The sequence below is a fragment of the Sciurus vulgaris genome (assembly GCF_902686455.1).
Source record: "Sciurus vulgaris genome assembly, chromosome: 6".
Taxonomy (NCBI): Eukaryota; Metazoa; Chordata; class Mammalia; order Rodentia; family Sciuridae; genus Sciurus; species Sciurus vulgaris.
In genome coordinates this window covers 167,864,893-167,892,686 of record NC_136466.1, presented here as the reverse complement: position 1 = coordinate 167,892,686, position 27,794 = coordinate 167,864,893, and the positions used below count along the sequence as shown (strand labels likewise).

General features: G+C 44.2%; 1 protein-coding gene across 5 annotated transcripts; it reads right to left on the bottom strand.

The window, feature by feature from the left end:
• NSUN2 (NOP2/Sun RNA methyltransferase 2) lies at window positions 1–27,789 on the bottom strand. 5 transcript variants are annotated; one of them, XM_079144911.1, is made up of 19 exons: window positions 27,580–27,787; window positions 27,338–27,495; window positions 26,768–26,872; window positions 21,931–22,036; window positions 19,418–19,489; window positions 18,565–18,649; window positions 16,779–16,971; window positions 16,314–16,388; window positions 14,993–15,123; window positions 12,017–12,090; window positions 11,408–11,538; window positions 10,990–11,086; window positions 8,150–8,334; window positions 7,753–7,845; window positions 7,163–7,298; window positions 6,434–6,514; window positions 6,038–6,176; window positions 3,563–3,602; window positions 1–911 (listed from the first exon to the last, which is right to left on the bottom strand). In XM_079144911.1, the coding sequence occupies exons 1-19, from the start codon at window positions 27,676–27,678 to the stop codon at window positions 629–631; spliced, it is 2,283 nt and encodes a 760-aa protein (XP_079001037.1). In that variant the 5' UTR covers window positions 27,679–27,787; the 3' UTR covers window positions 1–628. The 5 variants fall into 5 exon arrangements, 4 of the variants coding, with proteins under 4 accessions (XP_079001037.1, XP_079001039.1, XP_079001038.1 ...); XR_013764661.1 differs by lacking the exon at window positions 1–911 and adding an exon at window positions 1,086–2,467 and having other exon boundaries at window positions 2,519–3,602; window positions 27,580–27,783; XM_079144913.1 differs by lacking the exon at window positions 7,753–7,845 and having other exon boundaries at window positions 27,580–27,789.
• Window positions 27,790–27,794: the final 5 nt, after the last annotated feature.

The following is a 27,794-nucleotide window of genomic DNA, read 5'->3' as shown; positions in this document are numbered from 1 at the left end:
TATGCATCATCATTAATAGCTTTTTATTTAAACATCCCAAGGATTCATTTAAAATAAAAAAGAGCCCAATCCCATTTAGAAATAAAAACTGAATAAAAGCACATAAAAGGCCCCATAATTAGTATCCCAGTTCACAACAGAGTGCTTACTCTGAAAAGCTAGTCACCTTTGTTACAAAGGCACAGCAGTCACCTGAGGTCCAGATTCCAACCCCACTGCACATCAGCGCCACACTGCTGATATGCACCTCGACATGCTAGGAGAGCGATGGAAGTTCCCAAGACTTCCTAAGGAGCTATAAATTCTTCCTATAAATAATTTAAAGAGACCAGACCTTAAGACCAATATAGGCTTAACGAAAGGGACCAGAACATTCTGCAGGGGCAACTTTCTTGAGGAAGATGATTTTAAGGTGAAAGTCTGTCACAGTGACAGACAAGCCAACTATGAAATGAGCAACTCCTAGGTGCTAAAAAATACTTTCTCATGAGCTCCACACAGAAGCAGGACCAATCCTCCCAGACCACTCCATCAATCTTCCCATCAGTTTTCAGTTTTTAAAAATATAGACTTTACAACTCAGAGTCACCAAGGGCCAATGGAGACCAGGCCAGTGTGTGGGGTGTCCTCACCGGGGTGTATCAGGTGCTGTGGGGTTGCAGCCTGGGGTGGCTTCGGGAAGGCCAGCTTCCTCTGCCCTTAGCTCCTCGCCCAGCCCGTCCTCTGGCAGCTCAGGGGTGGCTGTGCTGTCACTGGTGAGAGCAAGCCCCTCTTTCTTCTTTTCTCCAGACACCTCCAGCCCCATCATCCTGAGATAATGAAGCCGTTCATTCTTGGGCACGAAAGTTCGAATTGAGGCCTTTCCCCGCCAGCCACACAGCACAATGGGGCACTGCAGGGCATCTGGATTCCTACAAGGAAGACGGCTTCATGTAACATCAGCTGTGTTCATAATGCTTCTAAGAGACGTTAACATGCAGACTAAACCCTCAAGGAGGTGGAAGGTCATTTCGTCTGATGCAACCGCAGGTCTTCTTGAAAGAGATCAAGGAGATCTCCTCCTCCTCCTCCTCCTCCTCCTCCTCCTCCTCCTCCCTCGAAGCAGCTCACCTGGGCAGGCAACGCAATGACCCACCCTGCAAACTGCATGCTAATGAAGCTGTGCTGGAAAGCCACTCTCCTCCGGAGCCCTCATGCCCCCTCAGGGTGGCGTCAGTGAACAAGCTGCGGCCTTCAGAGCCTGGTGACTCCTCAGCATGTGGCAGAACCCAGACAGGGACCAGGGTGCACATTCTTTCCTACTCAAGGCTTCCCATGACATGGCCTCTAGAGAGCCCGTCATGACCTGAGCCCCCTGGACACTGCACACTTCTGCTGTGTCACCACCTCCCCGTCCCACCACACAGCCCCCACTCCTGCCCCCTTCCTCCTTGGCCCAGGCAGATGCCTCCCAGCCAAGGCTGCAACATCCTTCTTCCGCTTCTTTTCCATATGACTGCAGAGTCCATGTTTTGGGCTCTGTTTAAACACAGGCTGAGGAGGGGATGCAGAGGACTGACCGCATTTTAAAAAACCAGAAAAGGAGAAAAGAAGGACCCAAACAAGAAAAAAAAAAAAAACAAAAAACACTAAAAAGAGTAAGAACCACATCACCCTTCCATTTTTCCAAAAGCACAGACCGTAAAGGTTTATAAAAGTTGGAGAAAAATGCAAAAAAATTCCCAACCTCCCTCCCATCCTTAACCACAAAAACACGCGAGCAAACAAAAAATATCTAATAATTCCCGAGCTGTCATTACCTGTGTGAACACTAGTACTTACATGTGGAAAGTGCATCTGCATCTTAAAACATCCCAATGTTTTCTATTGGGGTCATATGTCACTGCTATTTGTAAAGAGCATTCTGGGTCCCTATTAAACGTGTTAAGAAAACTGTCTCATTCAGAATACACTGGCCAGCCTGGCTTTGTTCTTCGGGGTGCCACCCACCTACGAGCATACCTCACAGTTCCCCTTTTAAATCTTCTCCTGACCCCACAAAGCCCTCCCTATTCTGCACAGCAGACCACCGGCTGCCCACACCAGCTCTGTACTGCTCTGCCCCTTCCCCAACTGTCCATGTCACCCATCCACCCAGTGCCTTCTGGCTATCACAGACCAGGTGGCTTTGCAAGGACACCCTGATGTCTGGCTCTACAATGGCCACATGTGGCTCTGTTCCTGCCTCCCTGACATCCCCCCTAAAGACCAGCTCCTCTCATGTCTAAGTCATTTCACCAAGGGCCAGGACTTGAAAGAGAATTCCAAGCTCAGACTTGGGACCGACCTTCCCCTTAACTTCTGATACCTCTAGCCAGCAGCCTGCCCTAAGGTCCACCTGCATGTGCACTCCAGCATCTTGAAATGGGTTATTTTCTCCCCTTGCTTCCAGTTCTGGGGATGGTAACTGCTCGGCTGTGACCTCCAACTGCCGTTGCCCTGCTCTGCCCACTCACACATCTCAATCACACCGGGCGACCTGCTGCTGCCCTGCTCTGCCCACACTCACCCATCTCAATCATGCCTGGAGTGCTCCCGGCATCGACCCCAGGCTGCCGCACACCTTCCAGCTCTGCAGTTCCTCACCCCCCACACCCTCCCCTTCCGCTCCTCAACTCCCACGTGAACACCTCTGTGCCCCCACAACGCACGTGCCAAACAGCAGCCTGAAACCTCGGAACACATGGCACCTCAGCCCGTGCAGGGGGCTCAGGTCTCAGCTGCCCATCGATCCTCTCTCCCCGCCTCCGTCCCCCGCGGCTGGGCCCCAACCACACAGCCCCCCACAATTGTCTGCGCCTGCTTCACAATCCGGGCTGCAGTGGTTTCTCCTTGCCCTGCACAGCCCTGGTCCATGCTCACCTCCCACAGAAACCTGCACTGTGGCCCTACAGAGCCACTCCCCCAGATCAACTCAGCTCTGGGTCCCACTGTATTCCTTCTCTTGGAAATGGTCTCCTAATCACAAAGAGGTAATGCCAGAGGTGAGGTGGCATATTGTCACTTACTGGAGACCACCTAACTCTTCATCCCAATTTCCTCATCTGGCAACTGCTGCCAAAGAGTCCTGTGAGGCTCCAGGGTGAGTAGGTGCAAGCCAGTTGTCAGTCAACTTCAAGGTGAGTGACAGCAGGGCTCAGCCTCTCTTAACCAGCCTCCTTGGAATCACGTTTGAATGTGACAGGGTCCACACACCAGCTGAAACATCAACTCGACCTCTTTGCAACAGCACACTTTTCCACGTAAGTCAGAAATCAACCAATTCCTAAGGCCTGGAGAGTACTGCGCATTTTGTTCTCCATAACCATGCACATGTCACACCTGCCTCCCAGCGGACTGTCCCATGGAGTACCTTCATAATAATCTACAAGGAGAATGCTTTAGTTCTGTCGTGTTCACAGTCCCACTTTGGGTGGACTTCTCTTATAAGGCTTCCAAGGGCCCCAAAGTCCCCACCATCCCTTAACATTTCCCCGCCTGGGAGAACACAGCACAACCAACGGCCCAGGACACACTGACTTACGCAGAATCTGGCTCATACTTCAGCACGACACTTCCTTTTGCTGGAAGAGAAAGAGACATACATTTGCCAAGTTGCCAAGTCGGCAGACACAACTGACCATGTGTCTGTGTTGTGTTGTTTTGAGGGAATAACAAATAATCTCTTGATTAAGAATCTGGACAGAGGGATGGGGTTGTGTCTCAGTGGTACAGCACTTGCCTCGCATGCCTGGGGCACTGGGTTCAATCCTCAGCACCACATAAACTAAATAAAATAAAGGTATTGTGTTTTAACTAAAAGTATTTATTTAGTAAAAAACTAAACAAAAGAAAAAAAAAGATTCTAGATGGAATCTTATGTGCATATATAATTACATGACCAATGTAATTCTACACCACGTATTACCAGAAAAATAAGAAATTATATTCCATATATGTATATGTCAAAATACATTCTATCACGTGTAACCAAAACAAATAAAAATTTATCTTCTGAAATAACAAAAAAAAAAAAAAAAAAAGAAAGAAAGAAAAAGACTCTGGATGGAGAGAAGTCCTTCACACAGAGCTGAGCCTGAGAACACAGCAAAGACAAGGGGACAGAGGCCCAAGACACAACCACTGAGCAAATCCTTCTCAGGAACAGGGAGGATGGGTATTGACTGCTGGTTAAATCTCAAAATTCAAAACTGAAAGAATAGATAAAGAAAACATGGTACGTATACACAACAGAGTATTACTCGGTCACGAAGAAGAATGACGTTGACATTTGCAAATGGATCTGGAGACTATCATGCTAAATGAAATAAGCCAATCCCCAAAAAACCAAAGGTCATATGTTTTTTGTGATATGTGGAATCTACTGATTCATAACAGGGTGAGGAGAGAATAGAAGTTCAGTGGATTAGACAAAGGGGAATGAAGGAGTGTGGTGGGGGACAGGAATAGGAAAGGCAGTGGAAGGAATCTGACATAACTTTCTGGTATACATTTGCATCCACTACCATTATGTATGTTCACAAGGCTAGGGTCTGTCCTAATTAGAATAAGATACATTTCACGCTTGTAAAATTATATCAAAATGAACTCTAGGTCATGTACAACTAAGAAGAACTCATCAAAAAATTATAATTAAAAAAAAGACTGAATCTAAACTGAAGCTTCAATTGTTACAAAGAGCATGAAATAAGATAGTCAAAAATGGTACTATAGTCATCTAAATGTAGGATTAAAAGAAAAAAGGCCAGTATTACCTAGCCTTAAACTAATCTCTCCTTTAAACCAAGGTCTGTGGCAACTCCATGTGGGGCTTCCAGCTCTGCAGCCCCAGCTGACACCAAGAGAGGGCTGCGCAGCAACAAGGGCTGACTGCTTAATCAAACGGAGCCGGACATGCTCAACCGTGAAAACAGGTACACGTGAAACAAAGGAAAAAGAGTTAGAAGAGCTTGGCAAAATTTTTATGCCCAGGGGAAAATGCCACTAGAATGATCTGAAGTGGGAGTTTATGAAATACAAAAGCAACAACATAACCAAAAATCCATCCTGACTGGTTAGCAGAGTAGTGGACTGCTGGACAGATGAAAGTATTTTGCTTTAACAAGGTTGGCAGACACCAGGTGAACCAGACACCCCGTTAGCTGGTCCCGTGTGCCTTACAGCACAGGGGCACCCAAGCACCAGAGCCCGGCCCCTGGCTACCTGCTGACTAGTCCTGGCTGGTGGCATGGCCCAGGACTCCTGAGCTCAGCAAGCTGCCCTGAGGGCTAGTTCAAGAGGCCAGTCTCCAATGCCTCACAGTCTCCCGCGGGTTCTGGGCTGCCAGGGCCTTCAGCAGGGATGAGTGAACAGAACAGCACTCCTAAAGATGACTCTGAACATTTGAAGATGTCAGATTTCTCCAAAGCCCTCTGGAAACTAAGAGTAGAGAGTAGTCAATAGACAGTGCCATGATGCACAGTCTCCTAATGCATGTGGATGACGGGTTCTAGGACTCTAGCAGACACCAAAATGTAGGGATGCAAAGGCCTCCATATACCATGGCTCACAGTCCACACAGAAACCACACACATTCCTCCCACATCCTTTAAGTTGGCTCTAGGCTACTGATGACTACAAAATGCTAAGTGAAGACTTTTGTTTTGGTACCAGGGATTGAACCCAGGGCTGCTTAACCACTGAGCCACATTCCCAGTTTTTCAAAAATGTTTTATTAGAGACAGGGTCTCAACAAGTTGCCCAGGCTGGCTTTGAACTTGTGATCCTCCTGCCTCAGCCTCCTGAGCAGCTGTGATCACAGGCATACGCCACCACACCTGATAAGTGAAAAGTTTTTGTGTTTACCCATGACTGGATGAATCGGAGGAAGTGAAGCACAGGTATGGAGGAATACCTGAAATATGTGATTGAGACACATGGCAGAAAAGAAGAAACACCTGGAGTTCTGCATCCTTACAGATAACACAAGCTGTGCCTCTATGTGGTCCAAATCGCTTACCCAGGTCCTTGGCTTGACTGTATGTCTCGTTGCTGAGTTTTCTAAAAAAAGGATTTTCCTGGGTCAACAATGTCTTCACATCTTCCATTGATATTGTAATAATTCTTGAATTAATAAATGGATACAACGTATAGATTCCCTGTGGAAAGAGAGATCACCGTGGTGCCATCCATGAATGACACCATCACCCACTCAGGCCTGGGTATGGTGTGCCCTCAATACAGCCTTCTGGGTAGGAGCTCCAAGGCAGAAGCCCAAGCCCCCGGGGAGCTCAACTATCCCCTAAGGTAAACAACAGGCGGCAGGGGCTGGCTGTCCCTGCTGCCTGGCCAGAGTCCTGCCTCACACCCACGTGCCTTGTCTATGCAATGGCTTTGGAGTTTGCGTCAGAATTACCTCCTGTGCCAACCGGAAGGCACAATCAAATTCTTCACCACTGTTATTTCGACACCAGACTTTTATCCCTGTGTTAATAACCTGTAAGAAATAAAAAATTAATGAAAAGACAGAATCAGGATAATCAAAACAGTCCCTTCTACTACGAGATGAGCTCTATGTGAACAGCTCCAGGGGTGGGGGAGGGAATGGCCATCGTCGCTCCAATGGGTTTTCAGGAACCACCAAGAGGTGCAAATAGCCCGAATCACTGGCTCATGACAAATAATTAGAGATGAAAACTGGACATTTTGAGGATGCCATAATAGGTCAGCATGTGTTCTGATGGCTATTTAAGGCAAGGAGCTGTCATATCATGTGGTCTTTGACAAACCAGCAGAACCCCTGGAGAGAAATGTGAACAAGGCAGATCACATCTTAACACTGCTATGAAAATGTATGACCTGTCAGACTCAAAAGCAGGAAAGCAAATGACAACAGGTCTACACATGGCAATCAAAGGAAAACATCCGACAGGACAAGGTGAATGGGCACCCCTGTGCACGGCCAGAGCATCCATGCCCTCACCCAGGAGGCCAGCTCCCAGCGGATACAGCAGGGACCCAGTATTGGTCCTGCACAGCTCAGAAGCCACAGGTCAGGTGCAGTGCCTCTGCCACTGCTGCCTGTGGGCAAGCTGGGGCCAAGATCCTGCAAGCCCCAAATCAGTCACAAGCCTGCAGTTCTCACCTTCATCCTTTCACTGTTATTCAGAAGCACATTCCTCAGCTCCTTAGAAACCATGTAGAGCTGCCTTTTCTTCCCTTCTGTAGTTCGAGTTAGCAAATTCATTCTTGGGAATGACGGATCCAAGGCATAAAACTTCCTATTAACAAAATAAAGCTGTTTATGCAAGTTTAGTTCAAAATGCAGTCAGCTGTCTCTAAACATCTTACTTTCCCCAACAGAATTCAGCTTCTACAACTGCAGTGGGTTAAGAGCATCCAAACTTGGTTCTGGGCTCCCACCTGCTGAACTTATCTACTTTTGCTTAGAACAGCCGGGCAGTATTTGAGGCACAAAGTCAAGGCCCTACATTAACTAAGGCAGCTTCTCTCCTTCAAGTGCTACTCCAGTGACCAGGACCTGAGGCACCTATATTACATGGGAGCTTCTCAAGAGACTTTAACAAATATATGCAAAGGACCAGGATTCCAAAAGACAATAAGAGTGACCATCTAGCAAATATTGCTCTTGTGAATGTACATGTGAGCAGTGGTGTATCTATCACTTTAGATATATTTCTTCAAAAGAATTAAACAGGCTGAATCAATCCTTACTCAATAGGTGGAAATAATGGGTCATCCTCGGGAATGAACACAAAAGGGTCTTCTTTAAATCCAAATAACTTCATTTTCTTTGACGGAGGAGGACTAAGAAGGAAATAAGGATGAGATAAATAATGGGCACCCTGCACAGTAATCAAAAGCACAGGGTTCCTTTCCCACCCAACGCTCGCCCCGGTTCCATGTGATGGGTGTTTGCACAGGGGCCTGAGCTGGAGGGCACCCAACTGCCCAGTAGAGCACAAGCGCTCACGGTGCATGTCCACGAAGGCCTCTGTGTGCGACGCTCTCACCTGCACCCATGCAAAGACACCACAGCAAAGGCCCTGGGCCCAGTGACTCCTAGGAGACCGTAAAGAGAGTGGATGGTCGGGATCAGATAACAACTTACCCACACACACCATCTTTCTTATTTTCATTATTCTCTAGATTATCAGGTGTCTGAGTTATTTCTGAGTCACCAGTTCCCGTGGTCAGCTGGCTTTCTGGCTCCATGGTGTCCATAGGTTTCCCCTCTGCACAAGTTGCAGGGCTCAACTGTGTGGCTTCTCTGGTCTCTGAAGACTTACCCTGTACCTGTGTGGGGGAGAAATCTGTTTAGAAACAGCTGCAAGCTTCTCGCTGCTACAAGAAAACTAAAGCTGCCCAAGTTCACAAAATCAATCAGCTGTAATTTTCCACAGCAACATAAAAAACAATTTTAAAGAAGTAGTGCTTTCAGCCTGTCTGCTCTCATAAATGGAATGGCCAGGCAACGTGCCCTCAGGGTTTAGGCTGCTTCTCCCATGAATCCTACAGAGCACACAGCCTGACCCTCGGTGAGGCCTGCAGCACCAGCTCTTTCCTCACTTGTAAATGCGCCCTGTGCATCAGCTCCCTGCAAGGCACAGCCAAGAACAGGATAGGTCAAACAATTCCTGAACTACTAGGCAGAGGCAAAAAAACACAAAGGAGAGAAGCGAGAGAGGGCAGAGAGGACAGATCCAGGGCGTCTGGAATGAGAAGGTGGAACTCAGCTCAGGGCCTGGGAGACACCTGATAAGGAGCATACTGCTGATTTAAGGCAACAGGATAATTTAAATTTGGTTTTGAGCATTAAGAAAATGTTGTACTTATACTAAACTCTTTTAGGGCTGGGGCATAGCTCAGTGGGAGAGCACTTGCCTAGTAGGCATGAGGCCCTGGTTCAATCCTCAGCACTCGGGGGAAAAAATTTTTTTTTTAAAAAAATAAGTGTGCCTTTAGTTTTTGTAAAATAAGTTTACAAATTAGGATACTTTAAGGCAGACAAATTCCATTTCCCCAGGGTCACAAAGCTATTAAGCAGAGAAACCAAGACCTGACTCAGGCCTGAGTCCAAGCTTTTAACACTGCTTGCCACTGCCTCTCAGAGAACCTTCCACTTCAGCATTAAAAAGGCATAAAACAAACCCCAGGTCCTGGACAGAGGTGTCTGTCGAATCTCAAAAAGTGCCTTCTGTCTCCTAACCCATCTGACAACCTGTTCTCCACAACCTTCCACCTCTCTAGAAATACTGACTGCTGGTGTGAATTCCAGCAGGTGACTTCAACTAGACTGTAAGACCCTACCTCATCACCAGTGCAGACCACGACAGCACACGCTGTGCTTGCACAGCCAAAACTACTGCCGAACTGAGTAAGGAACAGATGAAACAGCAGAAATGAAAGAAGTGCGTTAACATTTACCCAAGCCAAGTAACACTGAGATGTTCTAAAGAGCAAGACAGCACACACAGCAGAGGCAAAATGAAGGAAAAGTCAATACTCAAGTACATAGGTTGGAATGTGAAAAGACATCAAGGCAGCCCCCAATGCAAGTCAATCTAAACCCTGAACACAAGCAGGCTCCAAGCCTCTGGTGGGCAGTGTGAAAGTCACTAGCCAGTTGAGGATACTGACCACATAAAATATACTAATGCAAAGTCACATGAACCCTTAGGCCTAAAACATGCTGCCTGGGCTGGGCATGCAACTGCGTGGTACGTCAGGTGCTCAGCACGTGGGGGTCCTGGGGTCAATCCTATCACCCAAGAAATAAATAAAATACGCGTCACTGTTAACACGGTATGGAAGAAGGAAAAGTCATCTCAGTAATAATTTCCTGGGGCTGGGGTTCTAGATCAGTGGTGGAACCCCTGCCTGGCATGTGTGAGGCACTGGGTTCGATTCTCAGAACCACACATAAATAAATGAATAAAAATAAAGATCCACCAACAACGTAAAAAAAAGAAAAATCAAAAAATAATAAAATATACTGGAACAAGTAAAATACATTAGCAAAATTAACCTGACTTTTTTTTCACGTGGCTGCTAGAAAACAGACTACGCACGTGGTTGGTGGACTTCTACTAGAAGCACACAGCTCTGAGCACCCAGGGCTCGATTTCTCAAAGGAGGGCTGGGACACCCCAGCATGAAGATCCCATACAAGGCTGAATCAGAAAAGGTGCCCTGGGCCAGCTGTGCCCAGGAATGTGGCTGCCTCTAGGGAAAGAAAGCCCTTCCTCTGTTTCTCCAAAGGCTAAGTGTTGCCTGCCCTAATTTTCAAGCCTGGGCCTTGAAGAAACACAGGTCTTCACCCAATTCCAGGCCATGCTCTATAATCATGGAAGGCTGACTTGTGAGCTAATCAGTGAATCAATGGCAGCACTGATGAAGACGGGAACAGACTTGTCAAGTGGCACCTCAGGTGAAGATGAGGGAGGGTGGCATCTAATCTTCCTGCCTCCTGGCCTCCTGGAGGAGGGTACCAGCAGTGTAGACTCTGAAAAATAGGTGAGGCTGTCCCCAGTATGCAAAGAAGCCTCCACAACTCCTCAGTCAGAAGAGCTGCCCTAAGGTCAGCTGGGGGCCACAGATGGGCAGCAGGCTGGGATGAACTACTCACAAGGAGCTGGAGCAGAACCCGGAGGCTTCAGGCTTGGGGCACAGAGCAGCCTTCCTGTTTTGTCCTTTCAATTATTATTAAATACCTCCACTTAGGATGTAGATGGAATGTGTTCCCCCAGCGGAGCCTTTTCCACTATCTCCAGGGAGAAACATCTGCCTTCTGGAAAACTCAGACTGCAGTGAACTCTCCTCCTGCAGGCCCAGGGCCTCTCAACCCCCAACACCCCTGCCGCCGCTAACCTTCCCTTTGCCTCTGCACTTCTGGCACTCGACTCCTGTTAGGTTTTGTCCTAAGTGTACAAAAAGATCAAAAGTGCTTACCTTTGGTTGACGTTTATTCCATGGCATGGAAGATTTTTTCACTAATACTGCCACAAAGAACCCTCCAGTATTTTGATGATGTGGTAATATTCTAAGGCTGAAAAACAGAAAATTCATGTTTTATAAACGATCCAAAATACATTCTCTTAGTATTAAAATAAAGATGAACAGCCAAAATGCAGTCTCCAAGAGTGCAGGAGGCTCCCAGGGCATTGGCGCTGCAGCTCAGTCAATCCCACTAAAAAAAACGCTCCATGCCAACCAGGAGACAACGGGACGCCTTCCTTGCTGGAAACGTCCCACGTGAGGACCGCCACACTGCAGCATCACCCGCTGCCTCCGATTCTCTTGACACAGCCCACAACTCTCCAGGAGAGCATGCCACCTCTTCTCCAGGCCCTGGGGCCCTCACACCTACCACCGCTCCAAGTGCATCGCCCGTAACTTTTCCGGGTCCTTTGGTGGGAACATGGTAGGTCGAATCTGGGTATGCCTGCTATGGGGAACGTCGGCCCAATCAGCAAACCACTGCCCATCTCTGGTCATAACCTGCGAGAGAGGGCAGCTTTCTAGACTAGAAGCACAACCAATGCGAAGAAAACCTCAGATGCAGGAAAACACCCCTCACACAAAAAGGGCAGCTCAGTCTGTCCAAAGGACATTTTCCATGTAGGTTTCTTTTTATTTTTAAAACAAGTCTGATGTTTCTGACCTAAAACTGTAAAGTGAAATTGTTTCATACTGAAAACAGGCTTGAATCCCAGACCATCAAGGAATAAAAGCAAAGCTGTACTTGTGAGGATGATGACAATGCAGGTTCTGACCATCAAGAAATAAAGGCGAGGAAAGTTTTCCTGCTAAAGAAACATGGAAAATACCGTTTGTTGTGTGATTAACTGATGCCAAACCATTCTACCACATGTAGGACTGCTCACATTACCCAAACACAAACACTTTCCTATTGCGAGGGCTCTAAGTCTGAGGAGCATCCCTGCAGCTCTGAGTTCAGGTCCCGTCACAGGATTACCTTCCACTGTGTAACTCCTGGCATCCACTTCAGTCCTGGCAATTCTGCAGATACGTCAGCAAGTTCAAGAGCACCTTTATAGCAAAAAAGAAAAAAAAAGTTGCCAAAAAGGCAAGGCACATTGTGCCCAGTGAAAGAAGCCAGACACAAAACATCAGACACCGTATGACTCCACTTATAGGTAATCCAGGGAAAGCAAGTTCACTGGCAAAGTAGTGTTCAGTTAAATGATCTGTAGTAAGCTTACCAAGCTAAGGACCCCTCACCAGTTTTAGATCATTTTTGCCACCCCACAAGGTTTCTTTTGCTGATTAGTGTGTATTTCCTGCCCCACCTCTGCCCCTACCTACTTTGTCAGCCAGCAGGAAAGTTAGGAGCTGCCGACACTGGTCCAGTGTGTAGTCTACACTGTACTGGCTGCTTTCCTCCAGATGAAGTCTCAAGTAGTGTCGGCTGGAGGCCAATGACCACTGTGATGGAAGCTCTGCTCTCTCAGAGGAAGCCCCAACTGTGCACAATGCCTCCGGTGGAGGATCAAGACAGAGTACCACGGTGTGAACTGAACCACACAAAACAACAGCGGTGACACCACACTGCACCACGCACATGTGAGAAACTCACCTTCCTAACAAGAAAACACCTAAGGAACAGGAGGCTCAAGTGACCAACAAGGAAGGACTCTGTTAACCTTTGCTAACTGGAAGAAAAACTAGGACTACATATCAGGGAAGTGAAATAGCACAGCATAAAATTAAATATACATAATCTAAACTTCAACACAGTAAAGATTAGAAGAAAATGTTGTAAAAATCAACCAAGTTACTCTAAGAACACACACACACACACACACATTTTCCACCCTCTAAATCAGAAAGCTCTCAAACATACAATCAGCTGGGTCACCAGCAATGCCTGATCTCAGAAAAGTCCTCCCGGGAGGAGGGGGTTTTCAAAAGAAGGATGCTTCCCTACTGTGCTGTAGAGAGAACACCTGTGGGAAGAACCAGAACTGAAACTCTACTTTCAGAGAACTCCTTCTCACCTAGGCTGGTCCTGCAAAGGCTGGTACACTGGGAAACAATGATGGCAGGGCACGTGGAGCTCAAGGTAAGAACCTGCCCCTATAAAACAGGCAGCTATGGAGCAAGTAGGTCTGTTCGGAGAGGGGACAATTTTCTAAGACATGTGAACAGCAAATGTCTGAACCGCGTGGACAGGAGTAGAACAGCAAGTACTGCATGTGAAGAATGCCACCCACTGGGAGTGAAGGCAGATTTGATGCTACAAGAGCTTTTTCCTCTTGTAAATGGGACCTGGCTTTTGATCTCAGCCATGAGCTTAAAACAGAAAAAGGAATAACCGTACTCAGGCAACAAGAGACTTAGCAGAAAACATCAAATACTTAAGAAGAATCTACAAAAAATTACATTAAGCACAGGATGGGGACATGACCACCCATTCCAAGTCAAGAAAACGCTCATAAAGAAGCCAGAGAAAGTCATTTTTACACAAAGGCACCAAGCAAAGGAAGCAATCTGAGCCCTTGCACACTGGAACTAGCCCTCAGGTTTAAGCAGCGAACCGCAGCTAAGCAAGCAATCAGTGAGTGCAGCCCATCTTTTAGTTCTCAGAGACATGGGACCAGACTATGGCAAAGGACTTGTGAGGAGCTTGTGTTATTCAAGCAAACTTAGATCCACATTTTTCCAAAAGTCCTGGCTAAAGCAGACATACATCCAAGCAGGTTCAAGACTTCTGACACCTCACCCACAATGCTTCTAAGTGTGATTTTACAATAGTGAAACTACTATATTATATTCCCCATAGTCCTTTTCATACACCTTTTGAAGTAAAGTACTACCCAAAACATGGTGTGACCATAAAAAAATCACCATTCAGAAATGTTTTCCAAAAACAATATGTAAGCACACAAAATGGACACAGCATACTAATCCCAGCCTAAAGAACACAGCAGAGGACTGACTGCACAGCCAAACCAGCCAGAAGAGAAAACCCAACCAAATGTGTGACAACTGGTGGATGCTGCTTCAGGAAACACACACGTAAGAGTTCACCTTGCTTCACACCTGTGACTGTAAGAAACTGCTAGCATTCTATTCTGGAAACAGGACAAGTTGGAAATTTCTTATAATTTGCTATTCGGAAAATATGACAGGGAAAGTGAATATAAAAAGATGTCACTGCTATAGAAAACAATACGGAGGGTCCAGAGAAAAAATTACCATCCAAGTGCACACCTAAAAGAACTGAAACCAGGGTCTCTAATAGGTATTTATAAACCATGTTCACACGGTATGTTTCACAACAACAGAAAGGTGGAAGAAACCCAAGTGTCCATCCACAGATAACTGGGTAAACAAAATGTGGTTTGTACATAAATTACTACTCAGCTTTAAAGAGGGGTGGGGTTCTGACACAGACGAACATTGGATACTGGGTTAGTAAGTAAAGAAGTCAGTTACAGAAAGACAAACACATGACTCTACTTCTAGGAGGTGGGCACAGTAGAACAACTACCACAGACAGAAATCAGAACGATGGCTACTGGGGTGGGAGAGGGGCTTTTCTAATGGGCCCAGAGTTCATTTTGCAAGATAAAGAATTCCATAGATAATATGGAGATGACTGCACAACAAAATGCACCTAGCTAACACTACTCAACACTTACAACACTGAACAGTGAAGATAATAAACTCTCTTCTGTGCGTATTACCACAATAAAAATTAAAATATAAACCAGTGTGATAAGGATCTAACAATTTTTACAATTTACACAAAAACAATAAAAGCTTGTTTTCAAACCCCATATTTCATAACATATGACAAATTCATTAAGCAAGTGCTTCAACTATGGACAAATCGCTTTAGGAGTTATAGCTGTAGGTTAAACATATAAGTGAAGGCCCAAGAAAAGACCTGTAGGACATAAAACATAGCAAAAAATGTTTTTTTTACCTTCGCTTTTCTCCAGAAGAGATGCTATGACAGCTTCGTCCTCGATGGGGTTCAGGGAGCACGTGGAGTACACCATCCTGCCACCCTCGGCCAGCTGCTCAGCTCCTCGAGTGGCGATTCGCAGCTGCAAGCTAAAGGTTGACAATAGGTCACCATGAAACTGAACATGCCCACAGGACAAGGCATTATGAGCACACATTTGCACACATTTACCACAGCAGCTACAGGTTTTTACAACATCATTAGTGATTTTAAAAAGGGGTTGGGGGTGAAGCTCAATTGTATAGCACTTGCCTAGCATGCCTGAGGCCCTGGGATCTATCTGTACCATGAAAAAATAAAAAGAAACCAAAAGCAAAAACCAAAAAAAACCCCAAATAAAAAACTCCCCAAGATTATTAGTTAGTATAAACTTACACATGCTGCTTGTGTTAGTTTAAAAAAAAAACACACAAAACGCCTATTTATATGTTTTTCTATTCTATTAACCTTTCCCACCATGTCAATAAGCAAAGAATAAAGGTGATTAATACTGGAATTCAGCACTTCAGATGAATTTCACTGTTTTTTAAAAAAGCTTCCACATTTGAAGAAATATGTGGTTTAAGTGTAAAAATTGTATTGCTTCATTGAGTTTAATCCAAACACTTGCTTCCATCACACACACACACACACACACACACACACACACATACACAAACACACACAGTAATAAGTATTTGATAGAGAAACAAAACCACCTATTAAAGTCATTTGTGGTGAATTTTCATTAGTACACTTTAGATCACACAGTTCTGCTTAAAAATGTGTAATTTTTCATGTTAAATGAAAAAAGAATACAAAGCTCTACAGATAACAGCTGTTCTAAACAGTCGCTATTCTAAACAGGTATTTTGAAAATCCCTATGCAGAGAAACCAAGTTATCATTTCAGTATGTCATTTTCTTTTTACTTAAGAATTTTTCAAGTTTGAGTATTTTGTATTTCTAAAAAGTCACAATATTAAGCAAACTAATAATTCAACATGAAAAAAAAAAGTGAAGAGAAAAAGGATAGTAAAACCATGAAGACAGAAAATGTCATTTCACGAAAAAACATATATGTTTGAAATGTTCTGGGAAAATGTTACAAAAATCACACACAACTTTCACCTACTCCTGAAGGGTTTTAAACAAGCACAATTTCTGACATATAAGCAAAATCTCAAGACGCAGCCATCAAATCTCACTCGCCAATGCTGAACTCTGTACTAAAGATCTGGGTGCTCAGTCACATCATTTAAACAATCTGTCACTGAGTGCAACTAGTTAGTCTCACTTACCCATGCAGCTGCAAGCTGTTTAAGGTGGTCCACTTCTTCCAAACATCAATGTTTTTTCTCATAGTGCCATCTCCACTGGAAAGAAGACATTTAAGAACTTGACAATGCACAAATAAATGAAGTGTAATGGCATGCATACTCAAGATGGTTAACAAACAGGCATTACTATGAATACCAGTTAGAAAACAATCTAATTGTCTCACCAGCACAACCAACATTCCACATCTTTTTTAGGGATACTCTAAAAGCATTATACTTTCTCATTAAACTTCAATTTTTAATCCAAAAAGGAAGTAACAGACTAGAACAAGAAACCTCTTTCAACTCCCAGAGCAATTCATTTGCTTTCATCTGGGAGAAATACACGTTAGGTTACCCTTCAATGAAATGCTTAGAACCAAAAGGGTTTGGGTTTTCTTTGGACTTTTAAATATGGGTTTTCTGGCCTCTTATTAACTTTACTACCTGCAAGGGACATCACACAGAACTCGGTCATAGAAGAGAACCTCTTTCCTTCCGTCCACATCTATGGTGAGTCTAGGTATGCTGGATGCATCATGGTTGACTACCATGATACAGGGACTGCTCAACCTTTTGGCTTGATGAACAAGCAGATAGCAGCGCTTGTTGTCCACATCATTAGCGATCACAAATCCCTCTGAGAACACAAAATTGCAGTTGTCAAGTTAGATGCAGCAGAAGTTGAAAACTTCCTTGAAACACATCATTGGCAGGTAAGAGGCAGGGATCCATCAACTTAAGATCCAAACTGAAGCAACATTTAAGGGGTCCCAAAAAGGAAGCCAAGTGGTTGTGCATGGATTTTATGGACCCATGAAATTTCAAAATCTCAAGATTAATTTGTTAAAAAAATTATTTTTGCTTTGTACCAATTATTATGCCAACAATGTCTTTTCTGTGATAGGCAATTATTAATTATAAAGGAAGAAGAAGAAAGAGTATATAGGAACCACATAACAAGTGTTAAAGTAGTGGACACATGCCAGGGCTTTGCTGGACTGACAAACAGGCTCCTGGGTGGGGTATGAACTTCTGGACGCATCAACTGTTCCTGGGGTACTCGACTGGTCATCAGGGTAAGAGCCACTGCTTGGAAGCTTACTAGGTGCAGCCACTGCTCGTATCTGATTCCTCTCACACCCCCAGCAAAAAGGCAAACAGGACTAATAACATTTATCATCAGGATCATTCTTTAAAACAACATGAGGCCAGGTGCAGTGGTGCATGCCTGTAATCCCAGCAGCTCATGAGGCTGAGGCAGGAGGATCTGGAGTTCAAAGCCAGCCTCAGCAAAAATGAAGTGCTAAGCAACTCAGGGAGACCCTGTCTCTTAATTAAATACAATATAGGGCTAGGGATATGGCTCAGTGGCCAAATGTCCCTAAATTCAATCCCTGGTACCAAAAAAGAAAAAGAAAAAAAAAAAAAAATGCAAAACATCAATAATACAAAGAAGAGAGACTGCTCCTGCTAGCACCATCAGGGCTTTATGACTGATTAGGAGAAAACAAAATCAGGGAGGTAAATAAGACTTTTTAGCAAAAACATTACTCTGAGAGATGTAAGAAAAGGGGACATAAGAAAAAAACACGTATATGCAACTAGGTATGCTCACTAAAACTGAAACGGGACAGCTGGCTTACAGAGATGGAACGGGAGACAAAGGTGGCTGACAAGCACTATGGACAGCGTTTTGTCCTGTGCTTCTATAAAGAACTCTGGAAAAGGGGCACCAGTGATACTACCAGCCAGCGCTTCCCGAATATTCTGCAGTCTTAAAATACCCCTGCAAGGTGAACACTGACATTCCGTTGCAAATGTGACTTTATACCGCCAAACGACCTGCCAGTGGGAAGTGAAGAGTGTGCACCTAGAGAGCCTGGCGGCAGCTCCGACCACATCCCTCAGTCGCTCACACGAGTCAACAGGCAGAGGGGTGTCACCACTGAAATTTCAAACCATGTAGGCCTGACCAAGAAGACATCATTTGCTTTAAAGAAAACACACAGAATCCTAAAAGAAAGCCCTACCCACTACCCCACAAGGCATGAATGTGTGGGACTGAGAACTCTTGACCCAGTGCAAAAATGTCCAGCTCTACCTCACCAACAAGAAAACTTAACTTTTTGTCAGAAGAATTCAAGGCCCACTAAGCAAGCAATGCTACCTCTCCTCCTCAGCTACAAACCAAGGGAGCTTCCTACCCCATCTAAACAAGCCCAGAGAGTACCTGGAAAGGGCACACTCATGTCAGCATGCAGCATTTCAATCAACTGCGTGGTCTTCGATCCAGGTGCTGCACACATATCTAAGATCTGTTGACAAAGCAAAAAGATGATGAGGGATTTTTCAAAAAATTGAATATTCTACAATTAAAACAAATTTTGTTATTCTAGCATTTTGATTTCTATTTCAAGAACACACTTTTTTATTGAGTCTACAGCATGTCTTATGTTACTTATAAGGATCCCATAATATCTAATGCCTGATTGCCACCCGCCACCACCACCAATTCCAGAATGATAAAGGTGCAGTCTCCACAGGGGACAGGAATAGAATTGCACCAGAAACCTATGAAAGCAATTAATTAGAGATGAACAGCAAGAATCATTAGAGCACAATGCTACAAGGACAGGGCACCCTAGACTCAAATCTCAGCCCAATCACTTGTTAGCTCTGTAACCCTGGGCCAGTGTACTTGGTTTCTTCCTCCTTTATTTTCCTCATCTGAGAAATAGTGATGGCATCTACCTTCACAGGACTGTGGGTGATAAAAGGAATTGATTTATGCCAAGAGCACAGTACAATGTTTGGCACATGAACTCACTGTAATTTTTAATGTGGCTTGACTAATCAAGACCACTGAAGATAATCTGTATAGTAAATAAATGAATAAACTTTAAAATGGGAGAAAACAGTTATGTGACTTGTGCAGATTAAACAGGACTTAAAAGCACAAAAAAGAACCTAGAATACATGCCATTCTCTATCCAAAGGGGGGGGGGGGATAAGATTACACATTTTCAACAAAACAAACGTGACAGAATGACAGGCTATTCACCCCTTCTGTTCAGGTACACTACCTTATGATGTGGCTGAACATTAAGCAGCAGCGGAGGGATCATGCTGACGGCTTCCTGCCGGCTGATGTTTCCCTTGAGGGAGAAAAATCAGCAACCATAATAAAAATGCAGTTTCAATACTGGGTGTTGTCAAATCCAACAAGAAAAAGATCATGTAATTTTATACAGAAAAGAAATCATACCATCACACAGGATATTAAAGGAGAACAGATTTTTATACTAGTAGATAAGTGGTTGTTGATAGCTAATTAAGGATGAATCTTAGAAATTCAGCTATAATGCTGATTTTATTATTACAGCCCAACTTCTCTTCATCAGAAAGCACAGAGGGGTTGGGTGAGCAGCTCTCAAAGGTGGACCTGCTGTGTGATACCTTCAAGCACCAACTCAGCACAGGACAGAACACTACTGTCAGGCGCTCTCTCCTCTTGGCTAAAGTCTAACCTCTATTTCTTGATCCTGCTATTTTCAGTAACCATCCATGTCAACTTTCTATTCCTCACAACTACTTACAAAGAGAAAAAGATACCAGTCTTCATTCTTTGACACCCAATATCCAAAATTCCTCTAGTTACAGTCCTCACCCTTCTCAAGGGGGCCAGGCATGTTACAGGCAGATGACGTTCTGATGCACAGTCCTGCTGCTGGAGGTCAGCACTACCTCCACCACAGACCAACAGCCTGGAAGCCGCACTGGTTGCGGGTGGCGCCTGCTGCACACAACCCCCTTCTGTGCCTGGACTACAGTCCAGCAGCCAGCACTCACCTCACGCTCAGGAATCCATCAGCCAAAGCCTCCTCTCAGACTTGTACCTGCGACTTTCACCTCTGGGTTTATGACTAGCAGTGAGTCTGTGGAGACTTCCTGAATCTTGATTTATTCACTAGACACATTGATGCCAAGCTTTTGGGTTACCCATGTGATTCTGATAAGCCTGCCTTCTCCCTCTATTCAAGTTTTCAGTTAAAGCACTAAGTAGAATGGGGACATCAGGCCTTCACTACAGACATCCAGCAGTTAGCCACTTGATTCATCAACACTGAAAAGGTTCTGCAGCCAGCTCTGAGTAACCCGGAGGGTACCGCTGTTTAGCCTGAGAGCTCTCATCACAATGGCTCCTGATCAGAACTAGACTGGGCCCTCACCACAGTGCCACACTGACTTCTCATCTCCTCCACCTCCCCAAGCTGCCAAAACCTGGCTGTTCAAACATACCCCGTGTAACACAGTGGTCCTGAAAACCCTCTGCTCTATCCAAAGTGTACACCTGGACTGTTCCCTAACAATTTGCTTATTCCCTCTAAATTAAAAGCTGATCACGTACAGATGGGGTATATGGCAGCACTTAAGTTTTTGATACTATTCAGGGAGGAAAAGCCAGGCAAACATGAGCCCAGTTTAACAGTGGAAAGGTTGCATTAGTAGAAACAGCTGAGAGTCAGGTAGAAATAAGAACTGAATGAGGTGACTGGCATTCCAATTGGTTAAGGCTTCCAGGGAAGAGAGCTGGAAAGCACCCTAAGCTCATAGTGACTCACACGAGTTGACTTGGTTATAAAGAAGTAGACTGGAAAAGAGGAGACCAGGGTCCTGACTTTAAGATTTGAAACTAAGAATCTCAAACCAATAAAAAGGAAACAGCAAAGTTTACCCAAACCATATGGGCACTTACTCACTGCCTGAGGGAACAGCTATTCTGTTTTTTTAAGAAAAAAAGCTTAAGAAAAAAAGCGTGAACTGAACTCAAGGAATGTGGAGTAGCAAAAAAACTGAGAACAGCATCTCATGAGAACCAAAGCTGTACTCAGGTGTTTATACCTTTTGGCAAAGGTGGAGTAGGAACTATGTGTGGGAAGAAAAAATAGAGACGATTAAAAGTGAAATTAAGCCTTATTTTTAATTAAAAACCCAGGTTTTTTTTAAAAAAAGCCTACATTCGCCAGGTGTGGTGGCACACACCCGAAATCCCAGGAGCTCAGGAGGCTGAGGCAGGAGGATCACGAGTTCAAAGCCAGCTTCAGCAACTTAGCAAGACCCTGTCTCAAAATAAAAAACATAAAAAGGGCTGGGGATGTGGGTCAGTGGTTAAGCATTCCTGGGTTCGATCCCTGGTACAAAAAAAAATAAAATAAACCCTACTAATATGACAAAAAAGCCCTATTACTTTACATGTACAGGAAAATAGAAGGTGCTAGGAGTGCACTAAGCAGTGGTCTCTTAAGTGACACCATGTCAAGCAAAGTGCTACCTTTGTCCAAGTTCTACAAGCCCACAAGAGGAGACAATAAATTAAAATGACACCTTTAACTCACATCCTTACTAAATTTCATGATCCAACGATCCACACAAGGTGAACGGTCAGAAACTAAGGCTGGGCACACACTGATGGATGTTCTTATGTGCACACTATCTACCCATGGCTCCCAGTGACAAGTATAGTACAAACATGACACGCTCCATCTCTGGACTGAATGCTGTAAGGAAACCAACAAACTCGAAGAGATCCACTTACAGATTCAGTTTCGCTAACCAGGAACTGATGAAACCTTTCCAATTGTGGAGATTTTCTCAAGATTTTCCGACTTAAATTTGTGTGCCAGGCAAGTTCTTCAGGATACCTGCACATAAAGAAAGCAAAACATCCATAGACTACACACTGACATGCTCTCCTGACAACCGCTTGCTTCTACAGACCCCATGCCTAAGTAGAGGCTGCCAGCTTTATTCTACTTGCTTGATCATATCCACCCTGCTCTCTCAAATGCGGTTGGGAACACTCGCTCATGACCCTGGGCATGAGGAGTGTAGTTTAACGAGACCACAGCCCAGTAAGAAAGCAGAGCATCGTGGGTGGCGTACGAAACACATGTATGACGCTATTACAAAATCACAAGGATAAGGATGAACCTGGGGAGTCTTTCCACTCCTGCTGCTCACGATGGCACGTTAAGGACAATGTGGGGTCAGAAATAAGACGGCATAATGAGGATAAATCACCTAAAGAAATACAGGTAACACGCAGAATCAAGGCACAGTCGAGCAAGTCTGGTCTGACAGAGAGCTGCATGCTTGACATTAGACCTTTTATTTGTTTGCAATACTGAGGATTAAAATGAGGGCCATGCACATTCTAGACAAAATTCTAGACAAATTCTTACCTCTGAGCTATATTCCCAGCCCTGATTAGGTTTTTTAAAAAATATGATTTTTGTTATTTAGAAAACAAACTAGTTCAAGGATGTACTGAAATGTTTTACAGGCAAAAAACAAAACAAAAAAAAAACCAACAACAAAACTTTCTACCAACCCCCCCAACAATGCATTAATTTGAATTCCTAGGTTTACTCTTAATCACACAGCTTTAAGAACAAAGCATCTGCCAATTCTGTGAATGTATCTGTACTTTCTATAAATGATGATGTCACTGACTAGGAAAGGTATACTTTTTAAACTTGGCCTATACCTAGCCCCTAATCTACACTACACAAATGAGTTTGCTGGGGTGACACACAGTGCCACTCAATCTAATGCCAAGTTTAAGCATAACACGTCACATAGCGATAAATCTTCCTGTGGCTTTAACACTCATTGTTAAGTCTGTGGTATACTAATAATGCGCTCAATTTAACAATGCAGGGTCACAACGGCCAGGGTAACAATGCATCAAATTGCAGCCAGAGTGGCAGCCATAAAAATGAAAATGAAAGGCTGGCAAACATAAATACATGTGACTAATTGGAAACTGACTATGCAAGAGAAACAATCTAGGCCTCAAAAGTTTAAGACACTGTTCAGGAATCATGATATTATAAGATACATGTGAAAAGTATTTTATACCAAACAATGAAATTTAAACTGGGAATCTCTTTACAGTCATTTTCCAAACATCACTAGCGCTTTAAATCTATTTCCTATGCCTGGTTCCCTCTTCAATGTTTACTTTGTTTCAAGCACATAAAGCCAAAATAAAATCATTATTTATCAGACAATTAAACAAAACTCATATTCTTTCAGTCTCGCTAGAGGCAAAGCAGTAGGAATGTACTTGAATTTGGTTTCCGCTGTAGCATTTGGCAATATCTGCTATACCAGTGTAATCTGTCACACCAAGTACCAAATGCCCACTTTTTAATTTCTGGCAATCCTCAATTGTTTGTGACCAATGACAAGATGTTTATGTAAGTCATAACGTACTAAAACACCAAAACGTCAATATGCACACCACATTTATTGTAAATAGTTGAGTTTTCACTGTCAAATACAGATATGCAACCCACTTGTAACTTGAGCAAACATCATCTAATGGACCCCACAGGTTACATTTCTAACAATTAAAATGTGACAATATTACAAGCTCAAATGCTCAAATTCTTCTGAGTTGAAAGCCATTAACCATTATGAATAGAAATGTTTTAAGGATGTTTAAATGGTTAGAACTTAAAATGAATAAAAAGCATGTTTGTCATATAGCTTTAGAATTTCATGTTTGAGCCAACATATTTAAAAAAAATCTTTGTAGGTTTTAGCATCAAATTTAATTTTCAGTTATTTAATGAGTCTTTTTTTTTTTTTTTTTTTTAAAAAAAGCTCTATTTAGATGTTTTTGGGGAGAAGTTAAAAGCACCACTGCCACCTTTGTACATCAAAAATTTTCAAGAGGAAAACAGTTCTGTTGTACACAACCTCTATCACAAATCATCTTCAACCCAGACATTAAAAAGCATATGAACACCTGGGCCTGGTGGTACACGCCTATGATCTCAGCAACTCAGGAGGCTGAGGCAGGATTCCAAGTTCAATATCAGCCTCTGGGAGACTGTCTCAAAATTTTTAAAAAAGACTGGGGATGTAGCTCAGTTGTAAAGTATCCCTTGGTTCAATCCCTAGTACCAACAAAAAACAAAAAACAAAACACAAAAAAAAAAAAAAACCCACACATATACACACAAACACCAAAACCCACACACATTAACATGACAATTAGAAGGTGGACTGTCAACAAAAGACTGGCAAAATAAGGCCTTAATAATTCTTTACTATTCTGAGTCTACAGAAAGGAAAAAATGAAATCTGCCAAACTGAGTTCTGCCAAATATTCCTTCTCAATGGCCTATTTCTGAAAGACATTTTTTCCAAATTATACTCCATTACATACCCAAAGATTAGGAAGAATATTTTATGATATATTTCTGCATTTTGAAAAATACAGAAAGTCACCAGAAGTCTGGAAAGTTTCTGCTTTACTTGCTGAGATACTTAAGAGTACACCAAAAGTAACAAGCAAATTTGATTAAATAAATGTTTACAGAACAGTGTAAAGAAACTATCAATGATAACGAAAAAAGTGGCGTATCAGGAATCCCAAATCTTTCGATTTTCTTGTTTATATCCTTAAAGCGTGTGTTCAGAAAATTAGAGGAAAAAATAACCTCAGAGTTACTGGCTACTGACAGAATGACTCACTCAACTACGGCCCAGGCGCAGCGCCTTTCCCGGAGGCATTGAAATTGCCTTTTCCTATGTGATGTTCAACAAACAAGGTGAGATGGGGGATGTTAAATGTTAAAAGGGCTGAAAAACAAGTTTGACTGTGGCTTGCAGCAAAACTTATGTACAATCCTTGTTTTCTCAGTTTTTCGGAACCTGCAACAGAAAATGACCACAACGATGGGTCCTGAGAACACACCTGTCCCTACAGAGGCAAGCTGAACTGTCCTAATGGCCAAGATGAGAAGACAAAGATGCTGAAATCTTCAAAATCTCCCCTACCCCTTCACTGCACTTCTGGACACAAGGCTGAAGGAACAAATGTTTTCAGGTGATACTATGAAGTGGCAAAATAATGCAAAACTAAAAATGTCAGAGAGTCTCCATTTGAGGAAATGCACAAGCATCACTATCATCAATCACATCTTCAAACCAAGGGAAGAGAAGTCTGTTACCTAGTTACCAGGAGGAGAAAAGCTGGGTACCATGAAGGCCATCTGACTAAGCAAAGCCATAACCACAGCAGATGAAAAACATCTTTCTTTTCCACCGACCTCACCACAGTGAACGTGCAATTACTGACCAACAGCAGTCCAACACCTGAGTTATCTATTGCACTGTACCCTTCAAATCTTAACTGAAAATCTAAAATTTATAATAAAAAAAATTGACTTTTTGGTATAAAATTGAAAATTTATTTTTGTATTGCAGAAATGCATTCTATAATGGTGATATTTCATTTTGAGCTTGACTGCATGCATTATTTTAGTGTGACCATTTGGCATTCATTCAAAATGTATATGCTCTGCACATCTGTGGTACCAACGGTGAAAATCTAAATGGCTAGTGAAGAAAAGCAAGCAAAGCTACACTCCATGATTAATGAAAACCTGACACTGGTTTATGATCACCAAAGCTTATCTAAAAGTAACAGTGGTACATGCCTGTAATCCCAGCAACTCAGGAGGCTAAGGCAGGAAGATCCCAAGTCTGAGGTCAGCCTCAGCAATTTATCAAGGGCCCTAAGCAACTTAGCAAGACCCTGTCTCAAAACAAAATAATCAAAGGGCATGGTGTGTGGCTCAGTGGTGAAGTGCCTCCTCTGGGTTCAAGGGCCAGTACCAAAACAGCACCACCACTCCACTTTGATATTCAAAGCCCCAAAAGTTATCAGAACACACTTGTTAAATTCATCCTCATGCAGCAATTACTTAAAACATTTGTGGGTTTGTCAGTTTGTTTTTTGGGGGGGTAAGAATTCTCAATACTTCAAACTTAACCTGAAATATAGAATTATCATAATCTGCTTTAACAACTTTTGTAAGTTAACCAAGGGCTAGGCATGTCCAGTTTGTGCTCAAGTACCCAGACTTATCACAAGGCAGGCTGTGCTGTGGGCACAGGGATCACCTTCACACAACTGAGACCAGGAGCAGGTAACCTAGAACATTCCCAGAACAAAGGACCTGGCACTGGGAGCGTGATCTACAGCAGGCCATGGCGGTCCTTTGTCAGGCAGGGTCTGTCCTTTTTCTGAAGGTGGTGAAGCCACTCTGCAATAATTGTGAGATGAGAAAACAAGGGCTGTAAATGGAAATAGCAGGAGCAGTAATGTTAAGGAAGGAAAGATAGTGGACCTGCTAAAACAAACGAACTGAACTTAGTGACTGAAACAGAAAGCCGCCAGCCATTTACAAATACCTGCATGCTAATGTTCTGTGGAGGAAAGCACTCAGAGAGCACTAGGATGTCTACAGTCACTTGTCATGATAACAGCAAACGCACTGCCAAAATCACGTTCAGAGAACAAAAATTAAAATCTCAAAGAATCATCCAACATGACTAAGTATTGTGGTACTTACCAACTTAGTGGCTGTGGAACTTCAACTTTCTGACCATCTACCTCCAGGTCTTCCAATTCCTTGAAATATTTGTTCTTCAAGCAATGCAGGATCTCTTTTGCATGGCTATTAAAAAAAAGGGCAAACTTCAAACTGATCAAAAAAGCTAATTTAACACATTGTGTTTTTGAACACCGCAAGTGTTTTAAAACTAAAACCAACTGCATGGCGAGATGTTCCTCAGCCACTGCCTTTTTATCATATTTCTTAAAAATTCATGAACTGTCCTTAGGGATCCCTAAGTGCATTCCTTGCAACGTAAATATACTCACGGCTTCATTTTTACTTGCATCTCGCCTTAGAAATCTCTCACTGCAGTGAATGGAAAAGAAAAACGGCCCGGATATTTCGGGCAGATTCGATGTCATAAGTTCTCTTGTTTTCCAAAGGCAGGTGCTCAGCCCAGCGACCCTCGCCAGCCCTTTCTCGGCCCCGGGCTCGCTCTCCCCGGCCACCCCTGCGACGCCTCCCTGACCGACCCCGCGCGGCACTTCCCGGACGCGGGCAGCCGCCGCCGGCCGCAGCCCCTACCTCTTGTAGCCGGTGATTCTCAGAGTGGCCGGGAGGGGCTCCCGGAGAGCCTGCATGAACTGGTCCCACTCGCCCTCGGGCACGATCTTCAGCTCCTGGTAGTAGTGCTCGAAAAGCTTGTTCTCCTTGACGATCTCGGGGTACCCGCCTTCCCAGCCCTAGGGGGAGAGGGGCGTCTCAGCAGGGCGCCCGCGGGCCCGGGGTCGACAGGCCCGTGCGGCGCCCCCCGGCCCGGCTCCTACCGCGTCGCTGCGCTTCCCGCCGCCCTCGGCGCCGTCCTCCGCGCCCTCGGGCCGCGGCTGCTGCTGCTGGAGCCGCCGGCCCCGCGCCCGCCGCCCCATGGCCCACGCGGCCGCGCACGCTGCGCGCAGACACCGTCCCGCCACGGCCGCGACGCGGGACTTCCGGGTCCTGCCGAGGCCCCCGCGAGGGCGGGCCTGGTCCTTTCAGGGGCCAT